At 62.8% G+C, this 10,471-nt stretch overlaps 1 protein-coding gene across 1 annotated transcript; it reads left to right on the top strand.

The window, feature by feature from the left end:
• Positions 1-1,339: 1,339 nt before the first annotated feature.
• LOC128793368 (uncharacterized) lies at positions 1,340-10,247 on the top strand. Its single transcript, XM_053952459.1, has 2 exons — positions 1,340-3,664; positions 7,909-10,247. Exons 1-2 carry the CDS (start codon positions 2,734-2,736, stop codon positions 8,007-8,009), a joined length of 1,032 nt encoding a protein of 343 aa, XP_053808434.1. The 5' UTR covers positions 1,340-2,733; the 3' UTR covers positions 8,010-10,247.
• Positions 10,248-10,471: the final 224 nt, after the last annotated feature.

Here is a 10,471-nt window from a genome sequence, read left to right as displayed (position 1 = left end):
ATCCCACAGCCCCTTCCCAGTTCCTGCCATCCCACAGCCCCTTCCCCATTTCCTCCCCATCCCACACCTCCTTCCCAGTTCCTGCCATCCCACAGCCCCTTCCCCAGTTCCTCCCCATCCCACACCTCCTTCCCAGTTCCTGCCATCCTACAGCCCCTTCCCAGTTCCTCCCATCCCACGCTGTGTCCCCACTGCACAGCTCTCACCCCCTTCCCATTTTACACCCTGTTCTCTCCCCCACCACCCCCCTGTCCTGTGCAGGGCTGCTGCAGGAGGCTCCCAACACTCCCAGCAGCTCCGGGTCGGCCCCAGTGCCAGCGGGTGCCACCTCCCTGCAGGTGTGCCACCTCCCTGCAGGTGTGCCCAGCACCCAGCCCGGCCCTGCCACCGCCAGTGTCACTCTCCACACTCCCCCTGTGTCACCAGCCCCCCGCCCCCGGCGCCCCGCAGGGATGAGCCCCCTCCCCGGGGTGTGTGCCATGGGGGGGAGGTTTCTGGTGCCAACAGCCCCGGGGAGGTGCAGGGACTGGCAGGGACAGACTGCCCGTGCTGGGGACAGAGCTGGGACATCCAAGGATGTGCCAGGAGCGGCCCCTCCGGGGGGACCCCTCGCCATGGGGGTGACAGGGCCGTGCTCCCCCCGACGCTGGCAGGCGGCGGGGCCAGCTGGCCGCGGATGTCACACACGGCAGATGTCACCCCCAGCCACCCTCTGCCGCTCCGGCCCCGGCACCTGGTGCCCAGCGGCCATCTGGAGCCGGCCGCATCCCCGGAGACGATGCCGAGCCGCGGCCACCGCCGGCCCGCCCGGGGCTGCTCCCGGGGCCGCAGGGAGGGAGGGAAGGAGCTGCTCCCCGACCGACCGGGGAGGGCTGGCTCCAGATGTTTCCTCACAGCTGGGAATGGAAGCCGAGACCCGCGTGCAGCACAGCCCTGCCCGCCCACGGACCCCCGGCCTCGGCTGCTGCCGTGGCCCCCAGGGCACCGGGCTGTCCCCAAGCTGCCACCGCGGCTTCGCTGGTCCCTCCCAGCCGGGTGTGAGCCCGCAGCCCGCGCCGGCGGGAGGGTTTTCCACCGGCCCTCCCCGCCTTGCTCAGCTCAGTGATTAATTATGGATCCAGCAGAAAGCTTTTATTGCGCTGGAGTTTACTTGTGGCACATCCGTATTTATTAAAGAAAACAAAAAGGGAAGTAATTACTGGGGTGGTGTAAACACCACAAACACCGCGGGGCTGTGGGAATGCTCAGGGTGACGGAGAGTGGGATGGGATGGGATGGGATGGGATGGGATGGGATGGGATGGGATGGGATGGGATGGGATGGGGGCACTGGCAGCTTCACTGTGGTGCTGCTTGGAATGCAGCACAGCAAGGTTCATCCCACTGGCACTGTTCATTCCCACATGGAATTGTGTCCCTATCCCCATGCTGCCCCAGCCCAAGGAGGCACAGAGCCAGAGCAGTGCCGTGGCTGCCCAGGAGGGTGTTGTAAACAAGGGGCAGTGAAATGTTTGATCTGAATCCATCCGCTGGCCCCTAATCCCCACCCGAGGCCCTGGTGCCTCACCACTTCCCAGCCTCCCTGAGCTGCTCCCGGCCAGGCAGCAGAAGGTCACCAGGGGCTGCTGGCCCTGTCCCCCGCCACACCCACGAGGGCATCGGCACCACCGCGAGGCTGCCAGGGCCGCCAGGGCCCTGTGGTGGCAGAAAGCAGGCTGAGTTGTCCCCAGGTCGGGGTTTAACCCTGTGCTGCTGCTGCCGTGGCAGGGGCAAGGTCTCCCTCTGCTTTCCCCCGTGTTTCAGAGATCCCCCCTTGGCTGCATCCCTCCCGGAACGAGCATCCCCCGAGCTGCTGCAGGCACTGCCCGCACCGGCGGGGCCGCTCTGTCCCCAGGGGCCTGCAGGGGACACGATTGCCATGGGGACTCCCCGGGGACGGGAGCAGCTCGGAGTGAAGTGGAGCCGTAAGTGGCTCCTGCGTCACGTGGCGAGGATAAGTGCAAAATGGCCCTATTATGATAATTGCCCGGAATTATGATTGATGGAGATTAGCTGCTTATTTGAGGAAATGGCAGGCACACGTGTGACACGGGCAGGCCGGGGACAGCCACCGGGGCACGGGGGCACGGGGCACGTCAGGATGGCTCTTACGGCACCAACAGTCACTGCCATCCATCCCAGGAGCTGCCACATCCCCGGGCTGGGATGTGCCACCACCCAGGGACACCGGGTGAAGCGTGGCACGAGGACGGGCCGGTGTGACCCACTCCCACCCCATCCTGCCCATGGAGGGCTCCTGGCTCCTCCTGCCAACTGCGTTAAGGACATCCCTGATCAGGGGCAAAGCTGTTAACCAGGGATGGCCGCTGCTCTCTGTGTGCTCCTGGTGCCTGCCCCAGCACCCCTGTGCCTCCCAGTGAATGTGGCTCCCAGTAAATGACTTCTTTTGGGAGAAACTGAGCAGGAGCTGGGCTCTTCCCTGTCTCCTGCCTGGAGATTCCCATCCCGTTCCCTTGGCCTTAGGGGCCCTCTAAAAGCATTGGCACCAGGAGCATCCACGCTACAGTGGAGACACAAGCCACATGCCCACTTCCACCTTCAAAAAGACACCCAAACCAGGGGCTTTGGGAAGAAAAGCTGGAAAAGCAGGGTTGGCTGCTACGCCAATGCCTGGCCAGGATGGAGTCATGGCACGACTGAACCACCAGGGCCAGGATTTTGGCACGAGTTGGGGATGCTCCGTTGCACAAGGCTGAGATGGCCGTGCCAGGCGACAGGCGGCCGGAGGGCACCCCAAAACCCCCACCCATCCCCAGAAGTCCCTCCTCCGCTCTCCCCTTCCCAATTTCCCGGGCCCCCCTATGCAGCAGACGGATGCTGGGTAAGAGGTGTGTCTGTGGGAGCCGTGCTCGCCACGCAGCATCGCCGGTCTGCGGCGGCGCTTGCCATCCCTGCCATGGCTTTCCCGCCTGGGCTGGGGGCACAACGTGGGGCAGACGGGGCTGAGCCTCTGCACGCGACGCCGGCACCACGGACGGGCTCTGGAGCCTGCGCCAAGGGACGAGGACGTCGCCCAGCTGGCCTTGGCGATTGGAAGGGGTCCCTGGTGGGTCCCCGCCACCGGGCACGGCGATGCCAAGTCCTTTCTCTGCCTTCTCCCCTTTTCCTCCCCCCATTTGGCATTTGGCAGCGGAGCCGTGGCGGCGGCTGGGGCGTGCAGTGCCGGGGAAGGGCTGCCAAGCCTCGGCAGCCCCCCGCGGCCCCCTGGCCCCCCGTGCCAAGGCTGGTGGCTGGCAGAAGGGCTGCCTGCGCCTGGCAGGGCTCCGTCAGCTGCGGGAGGATCCCTGTGCCGCGCTCGCTGCCAATTTCCCTGCGAGCTGGCACCGCAGGCGGCTCCGGAGGCACCGGCAGAGAAGGATGGGGAGGACGGATTGTGAAGGGGAGAAAGGGAGGAAAAAAAAAAAAAATAATGGACACATGCCATCGCTGGAGCGGTAAGGCTGCCAAAACGCCAGCAGGCAGCGGGGGCCAAAACCCACCGGCGGCGGAGAGGAGGGTCTGGCAGCGCGTCCCGGCATGGGCACATGGAGGACGGGCAGCGTGGAGGAGGCACGGCGTGGCCGAGGCAGGACGGGCGGCAGCCGCAGGAGCCGGAGAGGACAGAGGTATTTGCCTTCGTTGTGCAGGGTGCGTGTGCGTGCATGTGTCTGTGACAGGCTCCGCGTCCCGGCCGGCTCCGCTCGGCGCAGGCTGCCCGCGGCCTCCCTGCCCATCGCTGCATCTCCCGCCTGGCCTGTCCCGCCATCTCCCGCCTGGCCTGTCCCACAGCCCTTCCCTGCCCGCAGCGCTGCCCGGCACGGGCAGTCACAGGCTCCAGGTGCCGGCCGGGCTCGCGCTGGGGCTGCACAGAGGCTTTGCCGCACGCGGGGCCGGCGAGCGAGGTTGTGGCTTTGTGTGGTTGGGCTTTGTCTGCCGGCGCGGAGGGGCCGGGGCCGGCGGGGCTGCGGGAAGGGAGGGAGGTGTGAGCCAAAGTCCTGCCGCCAGCAGCGCTGGCACGTGGGAAACGCGCCCTGCTCCCAGCCCGGGGCTGCCCCGGAGCACAGCCTGGCGGCTGGCTGAGAAGGAGAGAGGGAGGGTGGGCAGAGAGCCCCCACATCCATCACCATGCTGGGGAGGAGGAGGAGGGAAGGGCAGGACTGCAGGACAAGCTTGTGGTCCCGTGGCCATGACTTGCACGATGCCGGAGTCGTGGCCATGGGGTGCTGGGTGAAGGAGATGGGGTGTGAGTGGGTGTTTGTGTGGGGCTGGGGGTGTGAGGGGGAGTGGGTAGACCTGGGGAGGGGCTTGAGGGTGCAGGGCAGAGAGCTGGTGCTGCTGTGTGCCCTCCTGCCTGCCCGGAGTGCAGGAGCAGTGTTGGAGCCATTCCCAAGGCAGGGACAGCATGGCATCACCGCTCCACTGGCACTGTGCAAAGTGGCTGCAAAAGGGTCCCCGAGCACCAAACCTGGCCTATGCCCAGGGAAGGAGCTGGTTTCCTGAAGGGAAACAGGGATGCTGTCAATCCCAAATGTCACAGCACCCCAATTCCTGCTGCTCTGCACCCTGGCTGTGCCCACCAGCACCCCTGTGCCCTGGGATGTCCACTCTGCACCAGTCCCAGCAGGACAAACCTCCCTCAGCATCCATCACCTGCAGGAGCCTGGCAGGGAAGCTTCGAGGCCATCAGCTTCTCCCTGGGAGTGATGTGGCAAGAGATGTCCCATCCCATCCCATCCCATCCCATCCCATCCCATCCCACCCCATCCCATCCCATCCCATCCCATCCCATCCCATCCCATCCCATCCCATCCCATCCCATCCCAACGCTGGGCTGATCACCTGGCCACACAGCTCTGCCCATTCCTGCACTGGATATTGGGATGAAACATAGCAGCCCGCTGCAGCCTGGTCCCCAAAATGTCCAGGGAAGGATCCTCCACCTGGATGGCACCACCACAGCCTTTCCAGCTGCTGTCATTCCCCAGAGGACTGAGCCCCACGCCCGCCCCGCGCTGCTCAGTGCGGGGCCAAGAGGGCAGGAACGCTCCCCGTGTCACGGGATGATCCCCCCATCTCCCCCTCTCCCTCGTTTTCCTCCGTATTTCACAGTTCCTGCTTCCTGCACAAGGCAGGGGTCTCCAGGGACTCCAGCCAGATGTTCTCTGCAGCACACCACATTGCTTTCCTAATGAAATATTCATGGAGCCTCTCCTCCTCTTGCCATGAAAGCCTTCTGCAGCTCCCAGCCATGGAAACGCTGCGCAGGCAGCATTCCTGCAAAGCTCCCGGCCCCCTGCTTCCCGCTCGGCACCTCCACCTTCCTCTTCCTCCTCCCACCAGCGGTGCCGGAGCGGGGGCTTTGTCCCCTCTCGCCCTGCAGGCAACACCAAGGGCGCAGCCGGAGCCACGGCTGGGGACTCCGTGGCTGGGAGAAGGGGGCAGGTGGATGCGGACCCCGGCGTGGGGCACGGAGGGGTCTCAGCAATCCCCTGCCCATCCCGGCTCCCGGTGCTCCCGGTGCTCCCGGTGCTCCCGGTGCTCCCGGTGCTCCCGGTGCTGCCGGTGCTGCCGGTGCTCCCCGCTCCCGCAGCTCCCAGCCAGCCCGCGGCATTAGCGATGCTGTGCACTGTAATCCAATTAGGTTGTTTATGCAAACAATCAGGTTTTATGTTTTGGTAAAAAGCTTAAATAACCTTAATCAAAGCGAAAAGACCTGAAACTATCACTGGCAGGGGCTGCGGGTTGGTGGGTGGTGGCAGGACCCCGTGCCTGGCTGGTGACACCCTGCGTGGCTGGTGACACCCTGCGTGGCTGGTGACACTCTGCGTGGCTGGTGACACTCTGCGTGGCTGGTGACACCTTGATGGCTGGTGACACTCTGCCCCGCTCACTCCCCCACCGACAGCCCCGGGATCTCCGGGAGCTCAGCACCAAGGGCCACGTGGGAGGTGCTCTCCTCCATCCCAGAGGTGCTGCCAGAGGGTCTGAGCTGTTCCACTGGTGCTGGGGGCTCCTGGTTCCCTTCAGTGTCACACCCAGCAAGCCCCAGCCCGCCCGGACATCCTGGGACATCCTGTCACCTCTGTTCCTAAATGCTGGAGCACTGAGAGGTGGCATCATGCCAGGGAGATGCGGGAGATGCCAGCCAGCACACTGCCACCATCCCCCCTCATATCACCAGCCCTGGGTGCTCCAAGAGCACCACAGCATCCTGGCACTGGGAGAAAATCCCTGCAGCTCCAGCTCGGGTCAGTGTGAGGTGGCACAAGGGACTGGGCTGTGTCCCTGTGCCCGTCCAGGGATGGGCACGGCGAGCTGGGGAGCAGGGCTGGCTCTGGAGGGCCGTGCCCATGGCGCTGCCTCCTGCACACCCCGAGTTTCTGGAGGAGTAATAAGCTATGCATGTAGTGTAGAAATAAAACATGTTCTGCAGAACAAATGATGTTAATTTGCTGAGAGGCTCTGAAGCCGAGTATTAGCGAAATGCCTTGAGGGAGAGAGCGGCAGCTGTGCTGGAATTAATGGCAACGTGCCGAATTAGCACCGCTATGCATCATAGTCAGAGGGAAAAATTACCGGAGAGATGAGGAAAACAACCCCCTCCGTGTGCCAGCCCCAAGCCCGGGGCACGCCGCTGAGCGCGGCCGGTGCGGCGGGTCCTGGTGCCCATGGGATGCCCGTGGGATGCCCGTGGGATGCCCTGGCCCTGCCCGGGTACACCACAGCTCACTCCGAGCCCAGCAGGCTCCCCTGCCAAGGTGTGTGTCCTCAGGACTGCAGGGCATCCCTCTGGGATGCTCGACATCGCTCCTGGAGCTCCACATCCCCCTGGACCAAACCATGGCACTCCAACCCACCCCACTCCCAGGGATCGTCTCCTCCAGGATGTGCATCCCCCTGGACCAAACCATGGCACTCCAACCCACCCCACTCCCAGGGTTCATCTCCTCCAGGATCTGACCAAACCATGCCATTCCATCCCACCCTGCTCCTGGGGATCATCTCCTCCAGGATGTGCATCCCCTCTGGACCAAACCATGCCATTCCATCCCACCCTGCTCCTGGGGATCATCTCCTCCAGGATCTGACCAAACCATGCCATTCCATCCCACCCTGCTCCTGGGGATCATCTCCTCCAGGATGTGCATCCCCTCTGGACCAAACCATGCCATTCCATCCCACCCTGCTCCTGGGGATCATCTCCTCCAGGATCTGTATCCCTCCTGACCAAACCATGCCATTCCATCCCACTCTGCTCCTGGGGACCATCTCCTCCAGGATGTGTATCCCTGCTGCTCCCCCATTCCTTCCCCTCCTTTCCGGGGTGTTATTTATCTCCTTGTCTGTTTACTCCTTCTCTTCATTCCCGGTGGTTGAGTGCCTGAAGTCTGGAGCTCCTCATTGATTCCTCACAGTGCATCTGCTTTACGGCTCTGCAGCCTCCTCGGGAGCATCCGCCTCCCTCCCCCGCCGCCTTCCGCCCACCTCGGCACGGCCCTGGCTGCAGGAGCACGCTGTGGATGGGGCATTACCTCCTAATGGATGCTTCCAGTAAATTCCACACCTCTGATGAATATTTAACACCGACATCCGTCTCTGCTGGTCCCACAGTGCTGCTGTGTCTCATGGGAAGTTGGGTCTAGCCCTTGGGTGGCTGCATCCAAGGCTGTGCAGATGGCAGGGAGCAGTTATCCCAGCGGAGACTGGCACTGGTGACATCCTGAGCCAGTATTGCCATGAATCCCTCATCATCCCCTGTGCCCATTGCAGCTGGTGGCTGCTCATCCTCAGCCTAACACAGCCCCAAAAGTAAAACATCTCCCTATTTGTCTTGTCACCCTCAACTTTTTCTCCTGCTTCTCCTCTGCAGGTCTCAGGCCCATAGGAGCCGCCCCAGCCTGGCCCTGGATGTCACTGTGCCACCCCTCCCTGTTGTGGGACAATCCTGGGGCTGTGGCTCACGTGATGTGACGGATGTGGATGTGCCACCAGCCTGCTCCTTGCTGGGACGCGCCAACAACTGCTGAGCACCAAATCCGCTGGGATGTGGCAACGGGAATGGGATTTCCCCTGTGACCCCCCTGCAGCCACCAGGATTCAGCATCCCCAGCAGTGAAGAAGGTTCATTCATCCAGAGGTTTATCCATGCAAGCACAAGTGGAGCTTTACCAAACATGCCCAGGCCCTGCTGGCTGCCTTGGGAGCCAGGATTCTGCCTGGGAAGGAGGAACGTGCTCCCCACCCCTGCTGCAACCAATGGGAGCATCACCCAGGGGACCTGCATGGACACTCCGAGGGCTGTGCCAGGACCTGCTTTGCTCACCCGGAGCTCACCAGTCCTAATCCCAGCCCTTCCCCGTGCCCTGGGGATGCTCCGGGCTGTCTGCCCGATCCCCACCCCACACCGGGAGCTCTGGGTGCACAGGGCCATCCCGCCCTTCTATCCCCAAGGAACTGGGCTGGGGAATCTTGCGAGGGGCTGGTTTTGGAGTGGGTTGGGGGGGGCTGGAGGAGGCTGCGGGGGTGCTGGGTGCTGCGGGTGCCCGGGCGCAGGCGGGAGCTGCCGGTCACTGCCAGGTTACATCTGCCGGGGCACGCAAGAGTGACTCCAGATGCATTAGAAGTGCCGTGCTCCAATTTCAATTTCATCGTCTCACAATCATTTTCAGGCTCCTCTTAGTGCCACATTAACGAAGCCTGCTCGTTTGAATGCATAATTAGCCCAAGCATTCTACCTCGCTAATTTCGAAGCAAGGGGGGGGGGAGAGAAGGGGGGGAATTTGCATATTAATTTAGCAGAGGGAGAGAAAAACTGTTTACCACTTGCTTCTTGCTGTTGATCACAGCGGACTTAACTCTTTCCCGGGTGCCATCTGGAGCTGCGGAGCCGGCGCCCAGCCGGCACGTGGGACGGGCTGCAAAGGTTACACACAGCAATTAAATCCTGCCGACCACCCGGGCTGCCCTCGGGAGCTCACTGGGAGCGCTGGGGTTGCGGCTCCTGGGAGCACAGGGCAGATGAAAGGCGGCTGAGGTGGAGGTGGCAGCTCCAGCGTGTCCCCTGGCCCTCCTCCCTGCGTGGTTCCAGGCTGAAAAGCCACCCATTGTCACCCCCTCGGGGTGGCGGGGTCCCCTCCCAGATCCGTCCCTGCCATCCTTGGCGAAGCCAGGAGAAGGGATTCCCAACAGTGTCATCCCTCCTGCAAAGAGTGGCCGGGTCCACTCTGTCATCCCCGGTGTGTCCCCTTCAAAGGGACACATTTGCCCCCACGGCTCTCTGATTTTTAGTATCATCCACCCATAATGTGGTGTTGGATGAGCGTGTGCCTTCCCCAAAGCCCCTCTGCAGCGGGAGTGTCCCGTGGAATCCGCGCACACGGGGTCCCCACGGATGCTGCACACAAAGAGCACCCAAGGAGCAGGGAGGGCAGCCTGGCTGAGCACTGACAACTCATGACAGCCCCCCAAACACCATCTCCCTTTGTCTGGGAGTCTGTGGGCGTCTTGAGCCGAGGCTGGAGGTAATTTGTCTGTCTCCTGCAGCGGGTTGTCATCTCGCATCTGTGAGCCAGTTCCGTTTGCACTGCCATTAAAAAAATCTCAGGTCTGACAGGTAGTAAAAAAAAAAAAAATTAAAAAAATAGCAACAGGATGTTGGGAATATCACGGGCTCGTCGCAGCTGGACCACCCTCACATCCAGCTATCACTATCCAGGTATTTGGATTTGAGGGTGGTCGCAGCTGCAGTGAGCCCTGTTTTGGCCTTTGGACATGCATCCCTAGGGATATCCCCCTGGCACCTCCATCCCAGCTCCCCGAAATGCCTTCCTCACCCCTGGAGACCCCCTGCCCCATCATCCACCCTGTCTCGCTGGCTCGGAGCCATCCCAGCGCGTCACAGCGATTTGGGGACACCTCCATCCTCGGCATCCCTGTCTGACTCCCGCATCCCAGCCGCACGGAGCCATGCCCGGGGGTTTATCCTGCCCCCTGCTCCGGGAGCGCGGGGCTGAGGGCAGGGGGCGCATCCCAAACGTGGGTGAGGGGTCTCCGGAGTGGCCGGAGCGGTGCCGGCGCTGCGGAGGAGCGCGGGGCTGGCTCGGAAAGGGTTAACAGTTGATTACAGCCTTTGTCTCCGCATCAGTGTACATAATGCGCCCGCATTTGCATACTGCAGTGTGCGCTCAATTAAAATGAACTTTTAATTTCTTCTAAGTAAATTACTTCTTCCCGCTACGTGACGCGCACAAAATGTCAGAATAATGGGAGAGCCTTAATGAGCTGGGAATGAGGGGCAGGGAGGGGAATGCTGGGGGCTCCGGCTCCCCTCTGGGCCACTCCTGCCGGGGGAAAGGATGGATCCCGCTCTCTTCTGCCTTCCCTGCTGGGCCACGGGACGTCCCTGCTGCCAGGATGTCCCCTGGGCAGGGCCG

This window comes from Vidua chalybeata, chromosome 11, assembly GCF_026979565.1.
Source record: "Vidua chalybeata isolate OUT-0048 chromosome 11, bVidCha1 merged haplotype, whole genome shotgun sequence".
NCBI lineage: Eukaryota > Metazoa > Chordata > Aves > Passeriformes > Viduidae > Vidua > Vidua chalybeata.
The sequence above is the reverse complement of the archived record's forward strand: the minus strand, read 5'-3'. Positions and strand labels throughout refer to the sequence as shown.